General features: G+C 40.8%; 1 protein-coding gene across 3 annotated transcripts in view; it reads right to left on the bottom strand.

Annotated features, from left to right (window-relative positions):
• Window positions 1-24,747, bottom strand: part of LOC143038432 (uncharacterized) — a 65,814-nt gene that overhangs the window by 16,298 nt on the left and 24,769 nt on the right. The window contains exon 3 of one of the 3 annotated variants that reach the window (XR_012967563.1): window positions 13,007-13,119. Coding sequence is in view for 1 of the 3 variants with exons in the window: in XM_076207619.1 (XP_076063734.1) it covers window positions 13,080-13,119 (40 nt within the window). In the remaining 2 variants the exon portion in view is untranslated. Of the gene's footprint in view, window positions 1-9,006; window positions 13,120-24,747 lie in introns of those variants that run through there. The other 2 variants (XR_012967562.1, XM_076207619.1) reach the window with 2 other exon arrangements.

Raw genomic sequence — 24,747 nt, forward strand, 5'->3', positions numbered from 1 at the left:
AAGTGTGAATGTAGTAGTTTCAGAGGGATTAGCTTGTTAAGTGTAGTTGGGAAGGCTTATGGGAGGTTCTTGATTGAGAGGATTAGGAGAGGAAAAGAGGGAGTAATTGGTGAGGAACAGTGGATTTAGGACGGGTAGAGGTTGCGTAGATCAGATCTTTGTGGTAAGACAGATATGTGAGAAAGCTATAGGAAAGGGGAAGGATGTTTTTTGGGCCTTTATGGATCTGGAAAAGGCTTATGATAGGGTAGACAGAAAGGCACTGTGGGAGGTTATGCAGATATATGGGATAGGAGGAAAGCTTCTAGGAGCTGTCAAGAGTTTTTATGAGAGTAGTAGAGCTTGTGTCAGGATTAGAAATGGAGAGAGTGAGTGGTTTGAGGTAAAGGTGGGACTTCGTCAAGGATGCATTATGTCGCCCTGGCTGTTCAACTTATACATGGATGGGGTAGTGCGAGAGGTAAATGCAAGGGTAGTGGGTCAGGGATTGGAGATGGTTACAGAAAATGGAGAAAAGTGGGAGGTGAGCCAGCTGTTGTTTGCTGACGACACTGCGCTTGTGGCAGGATCGGAGGAGGGATTGAGGAAGTTGGTGACAGAGTTTGGGAGAGTATGTGATAGAAGAAAGCTAAAGATAAATGTGGGTAAAAGATGATGAGATGTACAAGGGGTGAAAGTGGCAGTAGACTGGAAATGAGCATTAAGGGAGAACGAATAGAGGAAGTGGATAGTTTTAGATACTTGGGTGCAAATGTGGCAGGAAAAGGTGGAGTGAAGGTGGAGGTAGAATGTAGATTGAGAGAAGCGAGTAAATGCCTTGGTGGATTGAAGAGTGTAATGAGGAATAGACATTTGGGAATGGATGCTAAGAGGAGACTATATGGAGGAGTGATTGTGCCAACAGCACTGTATGGTGCAGAAACATGGAACATAAGAGAGGAAGAGAGAAGGAACTTGAATGTGTTAGAGATGAGGTGTCTTGAGAAGTATGATGGGGGTTACTAGGCTAGAGTGAGAAATGAGGAGGTGAGGAGAAGAACGGGGGTGGAAAGGGAGTTGGGAGATAGGGTTGATGAAAGAGTATTAGGATGGCTTGGACACATGGAAAGAATGAGTGAAGAAAGACTAGTAAAAGAGGTATGGAAGGCAGATGTGGAGGGAGTGAACATGAGGGGACGTCCTAGGATGAGGTGGATGGATGGGGTGAAGGGGGCTTTGGGGAAGAGGGGAATGTCTGTTGAGGAAGGACGGGAGAGGACGGAAGACAGGGGTGAATGGAGACTGGTTGTATATGGATGATGTTGAGATGCATGAGATGGAATCGGTGGGGGGATGGGGGGTGAGGTAGTATGTGTGAGCAAAATTTGACGCAGCCCGAAGGGATTTCTCTCCGTCTTCTCCTTTTATGCATTGGGGGGGTCGCCGATTTAATGAAGCGGCCTTGCTGTGGATGTGCTGTGTCTGGCGACACTGCTTCTGACCCAGGGCAGTGGACAAGGTGCAGGGATGACCCGTCATCCAGGAGGTGCTAAGATAAGAGGGAAGGTAGAGGGGTGTGGAGTGTATTCAGGGATGGAATGGGTGGGAATGATTTTATGCCTTTCCCTTTTGGCTACCTCCCTTGTAAGGGGGAAAAAGCCTTGGTATATGTAACAATTTCCAAGACACCACTACAACTGTGCTTCATAACTAATGATGCAACATAGTGACTGAGTCTTGTTAAAAAAAATGAATACCCTGATTTTGAATCATAAATGAAATATCTACAAAAAAAAAAAAAAAAATTCTATATCTAATTTAGTGACTGATTGGTTGATAACCTCTGATAAAGTTCTTATGGACTGCTTTATTTGGGTTTCAGAATGGATTGATACAACTTCTATTTTCATGCCTTGATTGAGATTGAAAAGAGAGAAAGACAGAGAGTGTGAGAGGGGGAGAGAGGGAGAAGAGAGATATAAGAATAAATTATATTTCTGGTGGGTGGAGAGAGAGATAGACATAAGAATGTACATTATATTTCTGGTGGGTATATGTGTTTGTGTGTGTGTACATAAATATAAATATAAATATATATATATATATATATAACTTCATTGAAAGTGACGGCTAATTGTGCATTTATTATTTTTTCAAAAATATTTTCTATATGTCTAACTATGGACTTATGTTCCTTTGAAAGGAGGTTTATGACTTCACTGTAAGTGGTCATGTTTGCTATAAACCGAAATCACGATATAGCAAATATGACCACCTGCAGTTAAGTCATAATCCTCCTTTCAAAGGAACATAAGTCCATAGTAAGAAATATGTTAAATACTTAAAAAAATAATAATAAATGCACAATTAGCCATCACTTTCAATGAAGTATGTATAAGAGAATTTCTCCTGCCCGTACAATGTACATATATATATATATAGAGAGAGAGAGAGAGAGAAAGACCATGTGGGACTAATGACAAGAACCTGCTTATGGTGGTCTTGCAAGATGGACAAGGGAGTTCGCCATTTTCAAAATCAGTCAATCCCTCACATCCTGAGGGGATGATGCTCAGTCATTAATCAGCTTCAGATATTTCTTACACCTTGTCAGGCATGGACAGTTGACAACCAGTAACTGTTCCCCTTCTACTACTTTCAGCTTGTGACACAGAAACTGTCCCACATTATTACTACAAACAAAATTGTTCAACGTTTCTTCCCCGGGAAATCTGTGGGAGACTCCATGAACTCATGCCAGCTGTTGTACGGTCACAGGTTTCCAATCAGTGGAACTCAAGGCAACAATTGTTATCCTGAATTACTTTCTCCTCTGACAGTTCCTTCCAAACTGTCACTATGTCTCCAGTCTTTTTAGGAAAATGCAATGGAATTTAAAGCAAACTCTGGTCATTGGAGACAGATGGTACCCCATGAGCATAGCTCTTTTCCTATATATTACAATTAGGTAAAAATATGCACACACACACACACACAATTGAAAGATAAGGATATTACCAAATTAGAACCATACAAAAATTTGAATCTTGGTATAATAAATCAGAGTGAGATACAGGCTCCCACGAGCACTGCTCATTTCCTGTACAATATACTATAATTAGGAAAATAAGCAAGCAAACAAACTAACAAACACACACACAAATGGTTGAACTTGCTAAATACCAAAGTACCAGACATCACTGGCTCTTTGAAATAGTGACTCAATTTTGGGAAAGCTGACTTTGGAGGCTTAAAGAAATTCTTTGAAAAAGGAGAATGGGAGGCAATCATGAATACTACCAGAACTATGATAAAATGGGAATCTTTCTTTACATTTAAAGTTAGTTGAAGTTGCCAGGACTATGGGGTGAACAAACATGTGCTGAGAAATAATAAAAGGAAGCAGAAACAAGACTGATTCAATGAAATATTTGAGATAGCTCAAAAAGCCTGGGATATGGCTTGGGCAAAATAGGGAAACAGAAGAACCAATACAACAAAAAAAGCTTACAAACAAACTGGTAATGGGTTTACAAGATTGTGCAGAGGAGGTAGGACAATTTTGAAAAGGGTGTTATAGGTACATGCAAAGATGAACCAAAATTTTATACACGTTTATAAATGGTAAACTGAGACAATAGGAAAGAATTACCAAGCTAGTAAGCAGTAAGGTATCCCAGAAGGCTTCTGCTACAACAGAAATAATGAATGAAAATTCCCAATCTGTCTTTACAAAGAATAATTTTGTAGAGGAAGGAAAAGTCAGCAATAATTTGAGTTTAGAAGATATAAATCTAGAATTGATACTCAACGTCTAGGAACTGTGGAGGTGACAAAAGTTTCAGGGTCCAATAGGATTTAAACATGGATACTCACAAAAATGTGGTGCTCAAGATTTATATTCTAATTGTGTTTTCATTGAAAGAAGGAATAGTGCTACAAGACTGAAAATGGCTAATGTGGTACCAATTCATAAAGGTGGAAGGAAACACCAGTGAATAGAAAGGATTGTGAAAGATCAGTGGATCAAATACCTTGAAGAGATAAACATTTTGCCAGTTTGACTCCACATCTGGAAGGTCACTGTATATCAAACCTATAATCTTTTTACCCAAGAGACTCGAGAATGATGTGTTGCAAGGGAGAGATGGATCAATGGATTGTGTGTACCTCAATCTAATGAATCTAGTGAATCGATGAGATTATCTGAAAAGGCAGGTTCATGAGGACAGTAGTACAGGATAATGTATAAGGATAGACAGCAGTGGCCAGTGGAGTCCCACAAGGTTCAGTGCTAGCACCTATAACATTTCTTATTAATAACATGATAGAAGGTCCAAGTTATACTAATATGTTTGCAGATAAAGTAGAGATCATGAGAAGAGTGAAGAATGAGGACTGTCACCTCTTGCATTTGCCAGGAGATAAAGATGTAAAATAAATTTCAATACCAAAAATATGCAAAGGATTTGAAATGAGCAATGATTCAAAAATATTATATTTGTCCTATTACTTGAGAGTTAATCCATTACAAAGGCAAAAGAGTAGAATGACCTGGGAGTGTTGATAAAAGATATCCTGTCACCTTACAGACATTGCATCAGGACTGGGTGAAATGTATGGATTGTTGCAGAACACTGAGATGGATTTTCACTACATGAATGAAGGGATTATGAAAAATTCTCACAGAAGTATTATTACTTCTGCAATTGGAATATGCTTGAGTGATGGTCACTAGATTAAAAAGATGTAAGCACAGATTAAGGTGATACAAAGAGCCATTACCAAACTGGTTCCTAACCAGAGATAAGCCATACAAGAAGAAATTAAAAGCATTATACCAGCCAATATTGAAAGAGGCCTTCGACTTGGTTAAGGATGGTCCAAGGCATAACAAACATGATATAACTACCTTCATCATTAAAAGAACAAAGCTAAGAACTTTACCCATCTCCAAAAGAATGAATATTCTGGACCAAATCAAGAATGGTGATGCAGATATGTGAAGAAAATTCAATTTAAGAAGTCAATGGATGGACTCTATGAATATACAATATCAGGAACATTGGAAATATCCCACAAGAGGAATCCTCTAAGAAGAGAGTGACATTCTTCAAATTATAAAGATTTGAATAAGGTTGTCAATCAATTTGCTGCCCCAAGTCTTGTAGAAGGCCTACAGCTCATATAAAACTGGTAAGAACCACTTATTTGGCCAAGAAGTCATCTAAGTCAGAAGTATTGTGTAGTTATCTGTGTTTGGCTAGGGTGAGGCAGTGTAAGAGGAGTTGTTTGGTGACTTTTGTATGATGGTTACATCTGGGACAGTTTGCTTCTATAGCCACATCTATTCTGTGCTGGTACTGTCTTTGTGCTGAACAAGGATCTGAATGCAGTTGTGATAAGTGTTATTCTTACTTTTCTTGGGAAAGGTTCTTCCCTGGGGATGATGCCTACAGAAGGGCAGTTGGTAGTCTATTTTGAAATGATTGTTTTGTGATTTGGGTGTAAATATGCTTATGTATGTGTTGTAGTTTGTGAGGTATCTAGATTTTCCTAATTGTTGGGACCCGTGCTGTGGAAGCACAAATGTGGTTCTCCAGAAATCTGTAGACTGTGATTAAGAGTTTCTTTCTGCTGTCCAAAGCCTGTGCTTTAAATTTAATTTTTTCATCAAGTTTATTTCCCACTTGATTTTTCAGTCAGATCTTTGTGTATACTGAAGGCCAGGTATAAGAAAAAAATGTGGCCCAGAATTGTTAAGTTCTTTCCTAATGGAAAGGTTTGGACAGTTTTATTATTTCATGTTTCTTTGAGTCATGATTCTCTGGAGTGAGTAGTGTTACCGATGCTTAAGGAGTGGAGTAGTGTTACTGATGCTTAAGGAGTGGCCTCCATTCTTTCATTGTTCTAGTTTGTCTAAGTAGTTTTGGGTGTTCTTAGCTATTTTGTTGCTATGTTAGGATATTATTGTTAGGTCATCTGCATAGGTGAACATTTAAGTGTATGTTCTGGATCTGATATTGAGACATCACTTGTGAAGAGGTTGAACAATGAAGGTGTGCTCCTTGGGATACTCCATCATAGTTTTTTGATCCCTGAAATTTAGTTGTTTTGAATTACTGTGGAGTGCCTACCGACTAAGAAGTTTGTTTGCCATTTCTTGATGTGGATATCTACCTCTATGATTTTTCTGATAGTGTCTAAGATGGTGGCCAAGTACTTGTGGTGGAGGCTGGGAATGGAGGTAGTCTGAATCATGCTGGCACTATATAAAATTCCACTTAAATTTTTTTTCCATAAGAAGGCAACATCTTAACCTTTGAGAAAGGGAGGCCATAATATTAAGCTGAATCACATGTCTAAGAACTTTATCAAGTTCCTCGATTGTCAATGGTTACCATAACCACTTTCTGGTAGTGCTTGTCAAATCCCTCCACCACCCGCAGGAAGTTTCCTGGAGTGGTGCTCCTGAAATTCATGTTGATTTGTGATGGGAAGATTATTTATTTATCTATCTATTCTTTTCTGGCATGAGTTTTCCGTGGATGGTAATGGTCTTTAGGATGTTGGGTTTCATGGTGGGTAGGTTTTGATATGGGTACCATACAGGTTATTTTCCAGATCTTTGAAATTCTATTATACAACCAGGTATAGTTGAAAGTATCAGCAAAGGCTTTTATGGTATTTGGGGAGAGGTATTTTACATGGATATTTGTGATCTTATTTGGGCCTTCTGCATCAGTTTTTCAGAAAGGGGGTGTAGGATGTGCCTGGTTTGATTTTTCCATATCTCTTTATTTTCCTATTTTCTATAGTTCTAGTTATTTATTTATCTATCTTTTTATTTATTTATTTTTTAGATTACATTGTTGTTTTTGGAAGTGAGAAACCCCAGGTAAGGCTTGTCCTGTTAGTTGTGCCAATCTACTGGGTTTTTAGGCTGATGTTGGGTTGCCCCCCCCACCTGGCCAGGGCTGTCAGGAACCAACACAAGAAGCCCACAGTGGGTCCCGAGAATTGAATTCATGACTATTTGCTCATGAATGAAATGCAGTACCCACACAGCTACTGCATGGCCCATTTATGTATAATTCTCCCCATATGTATTTCCAACTATTGTACGTCTTTCCCTGTTTTCTTTCTTCTTGCTTACTAGTTTTGCATTAGCTTTATTCAGTTGTAAATTCTTTTACTTATTCTACGTTTTAGTTTGCTTTCTAACCTTTTTTCGTATTTTCTACAGTGGTTACCTCTAGTGTGTAGCTAGGGTTGTGTTTTTTCCTATTGTTTGCATTATAATCCACTTCTCTTTTTTCTACAGTGACTATCTCCAGTGTTAGCTAGGGTTGTTCTTTTTCCTATTGCTTCTTGGCTTTCTAGATGATTTGCTATTTCTTCCACTGCTCTGTCTGTAGATGGAAACTGGTCAAGGTTAAAAGTCTGTGTAATCTTCCCTTTTTTAAGGCATCTTTTCTTGTATGTAGGTTTTATCTTTCCTTCTACTTTTGGGTTATCTATATTGGAAAGTGGTTTGATGGAAGATCATGTACAGTTTCCCATTTCATTTCTGTTTGGAAGGATGATGAGCACATTATTATGCTTGAAGAAGTTGCTTGCTGGTTTTATTGAGGAGGTTGTCTGGTGGTTTGGTTGCTGGAAATTAATGTGTTGGTTGGAGAGCTATTCTGGTATCTTCTTTCTTCTTTGGTCGGCTGTTTGTACTCTTAGCTAAATCATGTGGGGTGAACTCATGTCACCTGCCAGTATATGGTTCATGAGTTGAGTTGTTGGAGTTAAGGGATGTAGCCCAAGGGGGCCTGAGGTAGTGAGTGGTATATAAATATGTGATGCATGCAGTTTTCTTTATCTATGTTTAGACTGTGATTCTTTCAGTTGTGTTGTCTTTTGGTATTTGTTTTGTTGGAGAAGATTAAGTTGTTGTGTATTAACAAGTCCACCTTGCATTATATATTGTGGCGAAATTGCATGTATGAATGTTGCATAGTGTGCCTGGATGGTTGGTATGCGTGTAAGTGATGCATGATGTCGGAGAGTCGAAGCATAAGCAAGGGGGTATGTAGCGGGGGTGTGCGTGGGGGGATGCCGGGGGTGGTCCCAGCATCGCCTGCCATACCCTCGCATAGAGAGAGTAAGCCTAGCATTGGTGTTGAACACACATGTAAAATCCTCATGTTCGCTAAGCAGAATAAACAAGAGAAGACTGAACTCCTGCCTTTCCCTGATCCGGACAATTGTAGTCATGAACTTGTCTTTAACTCGTGATTCCATGATCACGGCCCACGAGAAAGAGAAAAAGGTGAGTTAATGTACATGCGAATACGTAACAATATGGTCTTCCCTATTGTGTATTTAGTGAATGTGAGTAGTGTGGATTGTGGCCTTAATTTAGTTTCTTGTATTAGTGCTATGTGTATGTTGTGCTAGTGTAGGGACCAAAGCAGCTCTATTTGGAATGTTGTTGATTTTTATTTGTAGTAGTGTGCTTCTGTGCTGGGATATCTATTTGTGAGCAAGTTAATGTGTGGTGTCAGCAGCTCCAACATCGTTTTCTGACTTGCGTTTGCAAGTATGGTGCATGTGATATGCACCCGTGTACCATGTGTTGTAATTCACGGATGAGTAATTTATAAGTTTTGTGAATATGGGACATGTATGAACTCGAGTTGGTTTCTGTGTCTCTGGCTAGGTGGCATGGGAAGGCAGGTGCTGGTGTATAGACCTTATGAGAAAAAACAGCAATAAAAGACGGGATCTCATAGATGGGGCAGGATTTCCTGGGCCAAATCTAGAGACTAGGTACCATCTTCTTAAGGCTGCACCTTCTTATAGAGGTGGTGGTAGTACAATACCTCTGCATCCAGGTCTTCTCCATTGGAATGTCTTCTCTTGATCAGTGGTGTTGCCATTTGCTGGTATTTCATGTAGCTCCTTGATAGGGTAGCGTTCAAGCAGTATAAATAACAGTTTGCAGACTTGCCATTAGGGATATCAACACTCAAGGAATTGCCTTATTCCCTTTTTATTTTTTTCTAAATCTTGTCACAGCATCAGTAACCATAAATTTGTATGGGAGAGGAATGCAGATTCAAATTATATGTCTTATTTGAAAGAAAATTGAAAGTTTGGACTTCCCAAACAATATTATCACATCCTGGATATATGTCTGTTCAAATCTGGGATTCTCACAAGTCCCACATTTATAATTCCCAGTTGTCCCCATGCTCTTTTTGACATTATTTTCATACATATACAATGGGCTTTTTCCCCTTTACAAGGGCGGTAGTCAAAGTCAAAAGGCATAAATCCACTCCCACCTATTTCATCCCCACCACTCCTCCCTCCCTCTTTTCTTGGCTCCTCCTGGATAACGGGTCATCCCTGCATCTCACCCATTGCCCTGAGTCAGAAGAAATGCAGGAAGACACAGCACATCCACAGAAAGGACGCTTCATTTAATTGATGACCCCCTCCTTTCCATCTCCCCATGCAGAAAAAGAGAAGGCAGGGAGAAATCCATTCAGGCTGTCAAAATATCATTCACACACAACAACTTCCTGACTGCCCCCCATCCCCACCCACTCCCTTCCATGTATCACAGCACCATCCGTACACAACCATTTTTCACTCACCCCTATCTTCTGTCTTCTCCCTTCCTTTCTCAACAGATATCACCCTCTTTCCAAATGCCCCTTTACCCCCATCCATCCATCTCATCCTTGGTCACCCCCTCATGTTCGCTCCATCCACCTCTACCTTCCCCACTTCTTTTACTAATTCTTCTTCCTTCATTCTTTCCATGTGTCCAAACCATCCCAATACTCTTTCATCAACCCTACCTCCCAACTCCTTTTCCATCCCTGCTCTCCTCATTTCTCACTCTAGCCTAGTAATCCCTACCATACTTCTCAGACATTTCATCTCAAACACATTATAACTCTTCCTCTCTTATGTTCCATGTTTCTGCCCCATACAGTCTGCACAATCACCCCTTCATACAATCTCCTCTTGGCATCCATTCCCAAATGTCTATTTTTCATTACAATTTTTTATTCTCCACTAACTTCCTTAATCCCTCCTCTGATCTTGCTACAAGTGCAGTGTTGTCATCAAACAACAAGTAGCTTATCTCCCATTTTTCTCCATTTTCTTTAACCATTTCCAATCCCCGGCCCATGATCCTTGCATTTCCCTCCCAACCACCCCATCCATGTACACATTGAACAGCTATGGCAATATAACACATCCCTGGCGAAGTCCCACCTTTACCTCAAACCACTCTTTCTCTCCATTTCTAGTTCTGTCTCTACTACTCTTGTTAAAACTCTTGAATGCACGTAACAGCCTTCCTCCTATCCCATGTATCTGCAAAACCTCCCACAGTGCTTTCCTGTCTACCCTGTCAAAAGTTATTTTTCCAAATCCATAAAACCCCAAAAAAACATCTCTACCTTCTCCTAAAGCTCACATATCTGTCTTAACACAAAAATCTGATCCATGCAACCTCTACCTTTCCTAAACCCACACTGTTCCTCACCAATTATTCCCTCTATTCCTCTCCTACAAGCAATCCTCTCAATCAAAACCCTCCCATAAGCCTTCCCAACAAACTGATCCCTCTGAACTACTACACTCACACTTGTCCCATTTTCCCTTATAAAACAGAACTATACAGGCACTCCTGTCCTGCAGCACTCTACCCTATTTTAGACAAGCATTAAACAACCTCACCAGCCAGTCCAACATCATTGTATCTTCTTTTTTTAGACACTGAATGACACCCATCTAACCCAGATGCTTTGCCTGCTTTCATAGTTTTAATAACTGCTTTCACCTCATCTTTTTCTCATTATTTGCATACAAATGGCAAAACTGGGTGAGGCACGCAATAAGGTTTCCATTTGGTTTGATATGTCCACTTTTGCCACTTACATGTGAAATCTCTACATTTATAAAACTGTATCAAGGAAAGCACCTCAAACAATTGAGAGATAATACAATATACTTTCATGTTTTACACTGGCTGAAGGACTTATTGCATTGCTACTTGGGCAAGTGATCATGAGCAGAGGCAGTTTGTGGCTGCCTGGTGGAAAGTTTGTAGTAAAGGCATACTAGATTAAATTCTCCACTTCCAAGAAGTCCTACATAAAGAGTAACCATCTGAGCCCTTTCTGAGAGTGGGTGTTTGAAAGTTAAACTGAATCACAAATAAAATAGCAAACTGAGCAAGGCATGCAAACTTTACATGTGATTTGTCATGTCTAATTTTGCTCCTTACACAGCCACATAAAATTAGAATGCATTCTTAATTAGTGATAACATTCCAAAGTATTAGATATGATGATTGATTTTACATTTATTACACAATAAAAACATATCTGAAAGTATATATGTATTCATATAAATACAAAGCACCACACAGTCATGTAGGTCATCAGCTTTTATCCATCACACCCAATATCCACTGAATGGAGTCACATAATGGTAAATAATGCAGGCCAATCTCCCTCACCAGTGAAACCTGTTATCTAGAATTCGACAAATATCAATATAATGCCCATAAACACTGGCTCCCACTTAAACTATGGAATGGATTATACAAGATCTGGATTTCTCCCACCCTCACCATCAACTCAATCTTCCCTGGTGAATTCCTCACTGCCTTATACATCAGCTGCAACTCCCCCACCTCCTACATTATATAATTTTTGCAAAATGCCATACAAGTGATCTCCACTCACCCAGTGGCCCACAAAATCCAAATATGGATCATCCAAATCTCCAGATTTGAAATCTGTAGCCTTCTACTGGGTGCTATCTCATTTGAACATCGGCAGCAATGAAGAAGCTGACAAGGCAGCTTGAAAGAGAACATCCACCCCTTTCAGAACCTCTACTCCACTGCCAGTAACAGATTATTACCCAGCCCTTTCATCAGCAATGTCACATGGCAAGGTATCTAGGAGTAATACCCAACAAATTATCTAAAATAAATTCAACCTATCACACATTCATGTCTGTCTTCATGTAAATAATTTTGAAGCAGTATTAACCCGCCACAGAACAAGACTTTCCTGACTTGACCATAGCCACTCCATGACAGAAAATGTAAGATTTACCATGTGCATGTTGCTAGACTGCCCATTTACACAACACCCTGTAACAACCACATAATGTGTTATTTACCCCCTTAAACAGCAATGCCTGCAGCAAATCAGAGAGAGAGAGAGAGAGAGAGAGAGAGAGAGAGAGAGAGAGAGAGAGAGAGAGAGAGAAAGAGAGAAAGGAGAGGGAGAGAAAATCTTGTCTCCATAACTCCCAACAGAAAACACGACTATTAAACATAGCTATAAATACCTTTAACTAATCCAATATATGAAATGCAAGATAACACATGACAGTAGTGCAAGACTGTTCATGAGGACAGACATGCCAGTAAACTACCGTCCATTACAACAGCAGCAGCCATGGGTCCAGCCCTAAACTCAGAAGCTCCTGTAATCAGAAGGTCCTGTCGTCAGAAAACTCACAAGTCAGAAGCCCTCCTAGTCAGAAAATTGGAAGATATTCTGTAGCCAACAAAAATTTTTGCTGATGAAAATTGTCCGTCTAAGCCCTAGGAACATAGGATAAAGGGTAGTTGATCCAAGCAGAATATGGATGGTCTCAGGCTTCAATGAACCACTTCCTTTATATAAACATAAACTACTAACTTACTGTATCCCTCAACTTAATAAAATATACTTCATAACATACACTACCCTAAGTTCTGTAAATTGCAGCATTCTTTTCATTTAAATAACATAACTTGGAAAAAAAATTCTGATATGGTCCTTCTGAGTATAAGAATGTCCCCACAGCCACCACCAAACTTTCCATGACAGTCCTTCCAGAACTACAGTTGTCTATTCATGGAAGTGAAACATCACACACTCCTCTCTTAACTGTAAGACAACTACTCCAGGCCCAAATTTTATACACTATGACATGATACAGTACCTACATCATCTATGATTTCCTATAATATAAACCTCTTGAACAAGTATGGCTTTTCTGCAGGTGTCTAGGAGGGTGCCCTACCAGCCACTTGGAGTTAAGCCATGATCATCCCCTTCCCTACAGGAAGAAAAGACAAAAACCTCTTTTAAATACTTACTACCCAAATGCACTTACAAACTGCATCTGCATTCCTAGAAAAAAATGGCCTCATTCCGACTCATAGCAACTGGAACACCATTCTCCTCACTGCAATACCTACAAACAACACATCTATGCTGCATCTACTGATTTTGGAGGAAGAAAAAAAATATGACAGCATCGCCTGGAAATAGTGGGTTCTGCATAAGCTCCTCCTTGGGTTTCAGGGTGCTATGTCCAACTTCAAATCAGAATTCCTAACCTAAAGAAATTATTACATACAAGAAAAACCTTATCCTCACCACATACCCAGCAAGAAATCCTCCATGGATATGTCCTCCTTAGCATTTTTGTTTTCACCATTGCAAGTTGACATTAAGGAAATTCAAACCAAAATAAACACCAGCTGTTATGTCAATGATCTAACCCCATTGTGTACATTGACCCAACATACTCATACCAAATGCCTTCTCCAAAAAGGCATAACTTAAGTAAAACATGCACACCACCCTCCCAGTGATAGAGCAGATCTCATTTCAGCATCTTATTCTCAACAATACTAACCTGAACTTCCCACCTTATACATCCAAAAGCATCCTGCCTCTAAACTTGCAGTCTCCTAAAGATATACACTATTCAAACTCCTTCTACGGAGCAAAAGTAACTATGGACGTCAAGTCCATTACTCTGCTACACCTGCAACCCATATTCTAGAACCTATATGTCCCTTCAACCTATACCTCAGTACTCAAAAGGCTAGCATACAGAAAGAGGACCCCCCTCCCTCAACCCTGTACATCTACAATTCCCTATAATCACATAAATATCTCTTCTCCATCAAGAATGTCCCTACCAACCCATTCCCCTACAGCTGGAAAGGTACGTGTAGTATTGTACTCCTGTGTATGGATGGTTGTAGTCTTGGGGATGTGAACTGTAAAGTCTGCGAGATGACTAACTCAAGGGCAGTCTTTTCAGATGTGAATTTGGGTCCATGATTTGAGTGGTTAGATGTTGGGAATTTGACATTACTTCAGTTACTCTGTACGGTGAAGATAAAAGTCTGTCCTTCAACTTGAAGAAAAGTGAATATAACCTCATTTTAGTGGAAATTTTGATGAACTCTTTTTTTCCATATTTTGAAATTGATGATGGTCTGGGAGACAATTGTTGAAATATAAGTTTGCCACAAGTTTTGGTATACTTGGCACAATTGTTTGGGAGATATGCTAATGGGGGGTCCACCCTATACTCAGTTTGCCCGGTAGTCAGATTTTTATTTCAATACAAATGGCATTCAGAGGGTACAATATGCTAGTACTTTACATTTATATATATAAAGAGGTAATAAAAGGATTACTGCAATTTACAGAACTTTAGGTTAGTATATCTTATATATTTCATGAAGATGGAGATGGTTATGAAGATTGGAGATGGTTAAAGAAAATGGGAGAAAAGTGGAAGATAAGCCAGTTGTTGTCTGCTGATGACACTGTGCTTGTAGTCGGATCAGAAGAGGGATTAAGGAAGTTAGTAACGAAGTTTGAGGTGTGAAAAGAAGGAAGTTGAAGATATATGATGAGATGTGCAAGGGGAGAGGGTGGCACCAAATGGAAGTGAGTATAAGGGAGAATAACTGTAGGAAGTGGATATCTTTAGATACTTGGGGGCAAATGTGGCAGGAAATGGAGTGGAGGTAGAATGTAGATTGGGAGAACCAAATAAATCCCTTGGGGAATTGAAAAGTGTAATGAGAAATACATTTGGGAATGGATGCTAAGAGTGGATTGTATGAAGGGGTGATTATGCTGACAGCACTGTATGGGGCAGAAACATGGAACATAAGAGTGGAAAAGAGTAGAGTTTAAATGTATTCGAGATGAAATGTCTGAGAAGTACTGTAAGGGTTACTGGGCTGAATAGTGAGAAACAAAGATGAGGAGGAGAGCATGGATGGAAAGTGAGTTGGGAGATAGGGTTGATGAAAGAGTATTGGGATGGTCTGGACACATGGAAAAAATGAGTGAAGAAAGATTAGTGGAAGGCACAGATGGATGGAGTGAACATGAGGGTGTGATCAAGGATGAGATAGATGGATGGGGTAAAAGGGGCATTGGGAAAAAAGGGAATGTCTGTTGAGGGAGAAAACAGAAGATAGGGGTGAATGGTTGTGTATAGATGATATGATGCATGGGAGTGAATGGGGTATGGGGGGGGGGGGTGAAGCAGTATGTGTGAATAATATTTTGACATAACCCAAAGGTATTCCTCCTTGTCCTCCTCTATATCTGCATGAGGGGGTAGAGAGAAGGGGTCACCAATTAAATGAAATTGCTTTGCTGAAGATGTGCTGTATCTTGCTGCATTGCTTCTGACCCAGGGTAATGGGCGAGATGCAGGGATGATCTGTCATCCAGGAGGAGCCAAGATGGAAGGATGATGAATGGGAGTGGAGTATGTGGAGATAAAATCTTAATTCAAATGTTGTTCAGTATACAATGTCAGTACTTAATATTCAAGTATAAAATGTGGTTCAGTGAAGTCAAGAGACTATCCATATTCTGCTCGGACTTTCAACGTGCTCAACTAGCCTTTCTCCTTTATTCTTAGGGCTGAAACTATGAAAATTTTCCTCAGCATTTTTATTTATTTTTTTTTTTTTTGCTACATTATTTCTTACAAATTTTCTGATGAGTGGGCTTTCTGACTACAGGAGTTTCTGAGTATAGGGCCGGACTCATGCCAATGTTAATTGTTGAACATTTTTCTATTGTTCTGGTTGTATGTTAAAAAAATAATAAAATCAACTAACTTCACTTGCTTGAAAAAGGGATCATAGAGGTTATGGAGTTTTGGGGGACCTTGCGCAGGACACGAGATGTTGGAAATTGCTACTATCGTGTAGGTCTGCTACTACTAACCATCCAGTCTATGAGATCTTGTGTGCAGGACAGTTCTATTTACCTAATTGTAGTATACAGGAAAGTAGCAACACTCATTGGGTCCCATCTGCTGCTCATCTAGTTATTATACCTTGCTTCAAATTCATATACAGTTCCAACCCTATATCTTTGATTTCCAATTATCACACTTAGATCTTAATACATGTATTGTTCCAGCTTAGTCTATATCACATTCTAATCTATTCCAACTATTTATGCAACTATATGGGTAAGTGTATTTCTTCACATCCTTTAGGCATGTTGTCTTCCTTTTCATGATCTCTTAAAGCTTTCTTATGCTCAATATATCTCGTCAATGTAGTCTATCCCCTTTGGCAACCTGAGTAATCATATTACCTTTCTCAATCTCTCAAAGCTGGCAGATCCAGTGCTTTATCTTTCCTCGTGTGTTTATCTTGCCAGTGTGGGGACCAGTTTGGTTGCTGCTCTTCGTATTCTCTCAATCTTATTCATATCCTTCACTCTGTGTGGGGACCATACCACTGACACCCATTCTAGTCTTCAATAGATCAATGCTTTATCTATACAGCAAAATGCCACTTTGATCTGTAGCAGTCCATGTCTCTACCACAATCCTGCTGATATGTTGGGTCAAGTGACAGGTTGTCTTTTATCACCTCTCCCAAATCTTTCACCTCTTTTGCTTTTGCAATGGATTCACTTCCCATGGAAGGGTAATTGTTTGTATGTGAAAGACTAGGTTTGTTGTGTTGTATAGTGATAGTGAGCAAGTTATGTGGAAGGTTATTAGTCTGCCTCATGGGGTTGTGGTGGCGATTCCCCAAAATGGGCATCTTTCACTTAGGTCTCCTAGTAGAAGACATGGAGGATGGCTGACTAAGGAGGTCTGATACTGTTTCTATAATATATTCTGATAGGGAGAGGCAAACTGCACAGATGGTTAGTGGGTGATGTAAATACATTTAGACTGCAGTGACATTGAACAAGTGTATGGAATGTAATGGGTAGTAAAGAAATATCTCAACAATGACTGCATTTCAGGGTGAAGATTGCTATGTACAGCACCTCATGAATTTGATATGATCATTTACAATGCAGGGGGAACCTGTGCAAAACGTATAAAATCGTGAAGATGGCAGAGTTCAGCAGTGAAGATTAATTGGGGAGGAGTGTCTCAAGATCCTGTTTCAGTTGGGGAGACTGTTGTATAGCCCACTCCATGATTCATGCACCAACCATTAGTATATTGATGTTTGTTGGATGGGTAGACAGTTGGAAGAGATTCTTATTGGATGGTTTCAGTTGGCACTTGTTCTTCTGTTATGGTAGTTAAGGTGAGGCAGGGGGAAAGTAGCCAGAGGACATGAATAGGCACTGTTGTGGGAAGCCTCAGTGCAGATAGATCCACCATTCATTTACCATATAGGCAGCCTTTTATGGGTTGTTAAATTCTCAAAAATTATTTGGTTTCAAAAGGTGTGAAACATTGGGTTGGTAGGGATTCTTTTAATGTGGTAGAGACAGTGATGTCAAGGGAAGTTGTAGTCCCAAAGGTGGTGTGGGGGATTCCATCCATCTGTATATGAAAGATCTCTTTCCACCAGGAGATAGCCAACCAAGGCATGCTACTCCCCCCCAACCCAAGGTTTTCCTCTTTTGAGGATCCACTTTCTGCATACAAGCTTTTTGATGGAGGCACCAGTGATGGGGCATTGGCCAAGGAGTACACAGGTTCTAATATTCAAAAGCCTGCGATTGTATCTGAAGAGTAGGCTTGACATCTAGTCAAGTTTCCTTGGTAGAGTGGCATGCACTGCAACATGGTTGTCCATTTCCTTCCTATCACAAGTGGGATAGGAGCTGCAGATCACAAACTTAGAAACAGGATACTTTTAGTTGAAGATCACTAGGGAGTCCAAGTGGATCCATTGTCAAAAAATAGGCCCAGATATCAGAACTGGAAGTGTAGCATCTCCTAGTTGTAATGATGGCATAGCTTTGCAGCATGTCTACAGAAATGCATGGTGACTGATTTTGAGGTGAAGAAACAAACTCCATGGTTTTCTACCCATTGATGCATTTATGTTATTTTGATGAATGCAGTTGGTAGCAGGGTGGATTCCAACACAACAGGTCTAGATCATTAACATATAGGTTAGCATTTACTTTTTAAGGAATTTTTGTTATAGCTTGGATGAAAAGAATACCAAGTATGCTTCCTTGGGAATATCTTCTTGCTAGGTATGTGGTGAGGATAGAGTTGTTCCTGTGTACTCAAAGTTCTATGGGTTAAGAATTACGATATGAATGTCGGCAGAGCTCCTTAAAATCATACAAGATAATTTTTTTTTTTTGTGGATTAATTTCCTGGCAATATCATATGCTTTTTCCAGATCAAAAATATAGCAGACATGTTGTCTGTTGGCAATGCTTTGTAGATTGTTTACACTAGGATGTCTTCAGTGCTGTGCCCAGTTTGGAATCTTGTTTGAAGGGGTGATGCGAGAGAAACTCAAAATGCCATGATTGTTTGAACAAGACAATTTTTTCTAGTTCACAGAAAACTTGAAAGTACAACTGGGTGGTATGGGGAAGGGGATGATGATGGCTTTTCCCCCCACAGTCCATTTCTATTGAAGAGGTTTCATGTAATGGGGTTGGATGAATTGCAGCTTGTAATTTAATTCTAAGGCTGCAGTGGATATTGTGGATTGGGGAGATTTTATTTGTTATGTGGGTAGTGGTTCTCAACTGTGGTGCACAAGGGCCTAACCGGCAGTATACAAGCACTTTTAGGGTTAGGTGCAATTGGTGTAGCAGCCAGGCATAGTCATTTCTCCACCTGCCTCCATACTGGGAGTGTCTCATCACTTAGTAAAGTAATAGATTATTTTGTATTTATTATGCATCCCTCACATTAGAATGTAATGAGTAAATTGTGCTCTGTTGTTGGTTCATTTGTGTGTTCTACTGAGTAAATTGATATCTGAACAAAATGTTTATCTGGAACTAGGTAGTAGATATTGATGTTACAGGATCTACAAGTGGTACTGAATCAAAAAAACTTTGGGAACCACTGGTGTAGGGGAGATTTGTTGGCATTTTTGGGGTGGGGAGTTTACTTGTATAGTACTTCAGATGAGTTGAGGATGAGGGGTTGGGTTGTGGATTTTGGTGCTATGGGTGCTGGGGATGTAGAGGTTTGTGTAAGGGGTTCTTATATTGCTCGGGTGGTCTCTTTAGTGGAACTATTGAGGGTGGAACTATTCAGAATGTCTGAAAAAGGGAGGTTCAGTGATGGTGGACTGGTTGGTGAGGTTATTTAATGTTTGCTGGAGAGAGGGTAGAGTACCGGAGGACTGGAGAAGTGCCTGTATAGAGGGATTAGCCTGTTAAGTGTAGTAGGGAAGGCTTATGGGAGGATCTTAATTGAGAGGATTAGGAGAGGAACAGAAGGAGTAATTGGTGAGGAACAGTGTGGATTTAGGACAGGTAGAGGTTGTGTAGATCAGATCTTTGTGGTAAGACAGATATGTGAGAAAGCTATAGGAAAGGGGAAGGATGTTTTTTGGGCTTTTATGGATCTGGAAAAGGCTTATGATAGGGTAGACAGAAAGGCACTGTGGGAGGTTATGCAGATTTATGGGATAGGAGGAAAGCTTTTGGGAGCTGTCAAGAGTTTTTATGAGGGTAGTAGAGCATGTGTCAGGATTAGAAATGGAGAGAGTGAGTGGTTTGAAGTAAAGGTGGGACTTCGTCAAGGATGCGTTATGTCGCCCTGGCTGTTCAACTTATACATGGATGGGGTGGTGCGAGAGGTGAATACTAGGGTAGTGGGTCAGGGATTGGAGATGGTTAAAGAAAATGGAGAAAAGTGGGAGGTGAGCCAGCTGTTGTTTGCGGACGACACTGCGCTTGTGGCAGGGTCAGAGGAGGGATTGAGGAAGCTGGTGGCAGAGTTTGGGAGAGTATGTGATAGAAGAAAGCTAAAGATAAATGTGGGTAAAAGTAAGGTGATGAGATGTACAAGGGGTGAGAGTGGCAGTAGACTGGAATTGAACATTAACCCCTTCCATACGGTGCCGCACTCGTAGGCGTCATGGACTTAGATCTCGGTGGCAGCAGCCAATGCCAGCCGTACGACGTGTCGTAATAATACTCGCATCATAAAATATAGTCACCGCTTATATCGATCGTTCTCTCTTCACCCGTGAATTTTGATAACCATAGAAAATGCGATTACAAAAGAATTAGAAAGAATGTCATTATGGAGGGGCGACTACAATAAATATAATCAAGATGCCGATATGGCAGCCTCGCGAATACACTCGCTCCCCATGACGCCTACGTGTGCGGCACCGTATGGAAGGGGTTAAGGGAGAGCGACTGGAGGAAGTGGATAGTTTTAGATACTTGGGTGCAAGTGTAGCAGGAAAAGGTGGAGTGAAGGTGGAGGTAGAATGTAGATTGAGAGAAGCGAGTAAATGCATTGGTGGTTTAAAGAGTGTAATGAGGAATAGACATTTGGGAATGGATGCGAAGAGGAGACTGTATGAAGGAGTGATTGTGCCAACAGCACTGTATGGGGCAGAAACATGGAACATAAGAGAAGAAGAGAGAAGGAGTTTGAATGTGTTTGAGATGAGGTGTCTGAGAAGTATGGTGGGGGTTACTAGGCTGGATAGAGTGAGAAATGAGGAGGTGAGGAGGAGAACAGGGGTGAAAAAGGATTTGGGAGATAGGGTTGATGAAAGAATATTAGGATGGTTTGGACACATGGAAAGAATGAGTGAAGAAAGACTAGTAAAAGAGGTATGGAAGGCAGATGTGGAGGGAGTGAACATGATGGGACATCCTAGAATGAGGTGGATGGATGGGGTGAAGGGAGCTTTGGGGAAGAGGGGAATGTCTGTTGAGGAAGGAAGGGAGAGGACGGAAGACAGAGGTGAGTGGAGAATGGTTGTATATGGATGATGTTGTGACTGCATGAGGAGGAATGGGCGGGGGGGTGGGGTAGTATGTGTGAGTAAATTTTGACGCAGCCCGAAGGGATTTCTCCCCGTCCTCACCTTATATGCAAAGGGGGACGGAGAGGGGGGGTCGCCGATTAAATGAAGCGGCCTTGCTGTGGATGTACTGTGTCTTGCGACACTACTTCTGACCCAGGGCGGTGGGCAGGGTGCAGGGATGACCCGTCATCCAGGAGGTGCTCAGATGAGAGGGAGGGTGGGAGGGGTGTGGAGTGTATTTAGGGATGAAATGGGTGGGAGTGTTTTTATGCCTTTCCCTTTTTGGCTACCTCCCTTGGAAGGGGGAAAAAGCCTTGGTATATGTATGTATATGTATGATTGAGGGTGGGGGTTCATCTGCCAGATTGTAGTGCTTCTGTGTAAGTCCTGGTGAATAATACTCATTTTTGAGTTCCTCTCAAATTGATGCATTCGAGCCTCCGACACAGGATTTCCTTTCCACATTGGCATACTGTGCAGGGTGGTCTTGACTGGCTGAATTGAGTATATGGATTCATGTGCAGGGGCTGGGTACATACACTTGCATCCATGGGTGACATCATTGTTTATATCCGAAGTGCTGGCAGTTGAAAAAACAATGTGAACAATGATATTTCTCTACTTCATATCTTAAATAGGTAGGTCGGAAGTTGTGGTTGATCTTCATACCAATTATGATTTTCTGAGTTCTGTATACTTTTAATTATCATATTTTCTTCTGATTTGCCATTGTAGAGGTGGAAAAAGGATTACTCCCACACTGGCATTTAACATTCTATATAGTGTTTGCCAGGGTTGTTTGATTCTAGTTCCTTCACAGTGTCTCCTTGGGGTCACTTAGCAGAGGAAGTTCTGCACTTATCTTTAATTGTGTACCATGCAAGGACAGAGCCTTCATTAGTGCAATGTTTCACTTATCAGAACTTTATTATACATTAATTGTTGGTTGACTAAGAATCTTGAATAGTCCAAGTCAGAGTCCACTTCATCCTGGTATGGGTCAAGTTGGTTAGCAGGGCTGTGCAGGCTTGGTAATGCAATATCTCTTAGTGGGATCAGGGTTGTAGTTACTGATCATGGTACTTGGGTCTGCAGAGAACATTTATGATGGGGAATATTACTCTCTTAATAGAGTGGGTAGTTACTCTGATGTTACCATTACAGATAGTCCTTGGAGTTTGGGATCAGGCCTCTTCATTCATTAAGAAGTACTGCAGGGCAGTGGTGCAACAGTAGTACTTTACTTTTGGAGGGGCTGTTGCTCCCTCCTTGTTATTACTATTATTATTATTACGGTTACTATTCATATCACATTATGGGCTCCCCAGCCTGGATAGGTTTTGGGAGGGTATATTTAGGGCATCTTTTCTAGCTCCTTCCCCCATGCGGAATGAGCAGAGCGGATCCTAAATAAGGCTGCTGCTGACCTGTGCTACTTCATATCCTTCCACAGGACAACCACTAGGCCTACATTGCCTCTGTGTGGGTTTACTAAGGGCTTCCAGAGACCATCTCCTGCCCCAACTGTCATGCACCATTAACAGAAGACTTATATTTGTTAATTGAAAAAATGAAGTTATTATTATTAGTGGGAGAGACAGTGATTGAATATACTTTCAGTCTCAGACAATGCTTGGTAGCTCCCAGATAGATCCTGGGGAGCACCACATGGAAGTGGTGAGGCAGGAGGTCCACTTTTTCCAGATTTCCAGTCCCCAAGTCTTGCCTGGAGACCCTCCTACCCTCTTCTTAGTAGGAAGGTGAAAAGAAAAGTTCCGGGACCTCAGAGCAAAATTCGTGATGAGTACCTGAGGCAGATAACCTTCGCTCCCCAGTTAAATCTTAAAGTAGAGAGGCTAGAGGAAGTGGAGAGTTTAAGTATTTAGGGTCACATGTAACAGGGAAGCAAGCAAGTCTTGGGGGAATGAACAGTGTCATGAGTAATGAGTACTTAGGGATGAACACACAGGAACAAAGGGGTTATTGTGCCCATGACAATATACGAGACTTGCAATTTAAGGGAGGGAGGGAGGAAGTTTTTGTAAAGGTGTTGAGATGAACTAATTAAGAAGTTTGGTAGGAGTTACAAGGATGACTCGAGTGAAAAATGAGGAAGTGAGGCAGAGAATGGGGTTGGAAAGAGAGGTGGTAGATAGGGTTGATCAAAATATATTGGGATGATTTGGTCATATGGAGAGAATAAATGAAGAGAGAATAGCAAAAAGTGTGGATGGCACAGGAGGCAGATGGAGTGAATTTACAGGGGAAGACCAAGAATGGGACAGATGGTTGTAGTAAGGGGGACCTAGTGTACAAGGGGAATGTCTGTTGAGTAGGGAAGAGAGAGCAAGAGACAGGAGAGTATGGATATGAATGTGTGTTTTTAAAGAGTGAATGAGGGGGGTTGCCATGTGATGAATTAGGGATTAATAAGCTTCTACCATTAGGCCCTACTGTGGGGGTGTTGTCTTGCTGCATTGCCTCTGGTCCCCTTCATCCACAAGGACTTAAAAGATAATGAGGAAGACAAATGGGTGTTGGATGGATGAAAACTGGATGCATACCTTGGCTGGCCACCTACCTTTTAAGGAAGATAGAGCCTTTTGGTATATATAGGTGTACTTTAAGCTATAGTCACAGGTTGGAAACTGTGGACGACTGAATGTCACTATTAACCAAGTATTGATCTTTGTCCTCTGATTTTCTTAACTGTACACTTTCATAATTTTATTACTATTTCCATATTTATTTTGCATGGTACTGTAGAGGTGGAATGTGGACTACTACCACACTGATGTCAAAATGTTCTATGTGATATTTGAATTAGTGTCTATTAGGGTTGTTAGGGATTTTACTTTCTCATATTGCGTAGTTCTTGATTCTAGTTCTACTGTTAGGGTTTCTTCTAAGGTCCACACATCACATATTCATTGTCTTCAAATTCATATATTCTCATGGTGCATTTCTTCTTCTTGCTGGCTGACTTCAGGAAGAATCTTGTGTGGTCCAAGGTCCATTTCATCTTATGGGCCAAGTTGGTGGTCAAGGCTAAGCTAGGAAATGTAATATCTTTGGGTGGGTTTGGCGTTGTAGTTGTTGATGTTGTCGTTCCCTAGACTGTCTGTCCGAGCAGTCCCGTCTCCCCAAGGAATGCCATAGCCGAAACTGGGTTTTCCCACAAATCCTTTATAGAGCGTATGTTGTGTTGTTTGCATGCATGATTGTGTATAATGCAGTCTTCCATTATGTGTTGTATGGTATGGGGTGAAGTGTTACATCCTGGGTAGCTGTTCACAATGCGGTCATCCAGTCTCTTCTGGTAGCTTAGAAGTGCTTGGCGTTGTAGTTATTGACTTTGGTGCTTGGGTAAGCTGATAATGTAAACAGCAGTGATTATAACTCTCTGTAGAGTTGACAGGTAGTTTCTCTGGTGTATCATAGATTGTTCTTGAGTTGGGGTGGGGGTGTCTACTTTGCTCAAAGGGGAATGTTGTGGGGCAGGGTGGGAGTGCAAGAAAGGGATCTTGGTTTTGGGAGGACTATTTCCTCCCCATTGTTGTTGTTTGGTTCTTAATCATTATTCATGCCAGGCTATGGGTAAATTTGAGGCTATGTTTAGTGCCCCTTTTCTAGCCCCTCCACCATGGAGGGAAAGCAGAGTGGATCATGTATAG

Source organism: Oratosquilla oratoria, chromosome 24 (genome assembly GCF_046742065.1).
Source record: "Oratosquilla oratoria isolate Oo_2021 chromosome 24, ASM4674206v1, whole genome shotgun sequence".
Classification (NCBI taxonomy): domain Eukaryota; kingdom Metazoa; phylum Arthropoda; class Malacostraca; order Stomatopoda; family Squillidae; genus Oratosquilla; species Oratosquilla oratoria.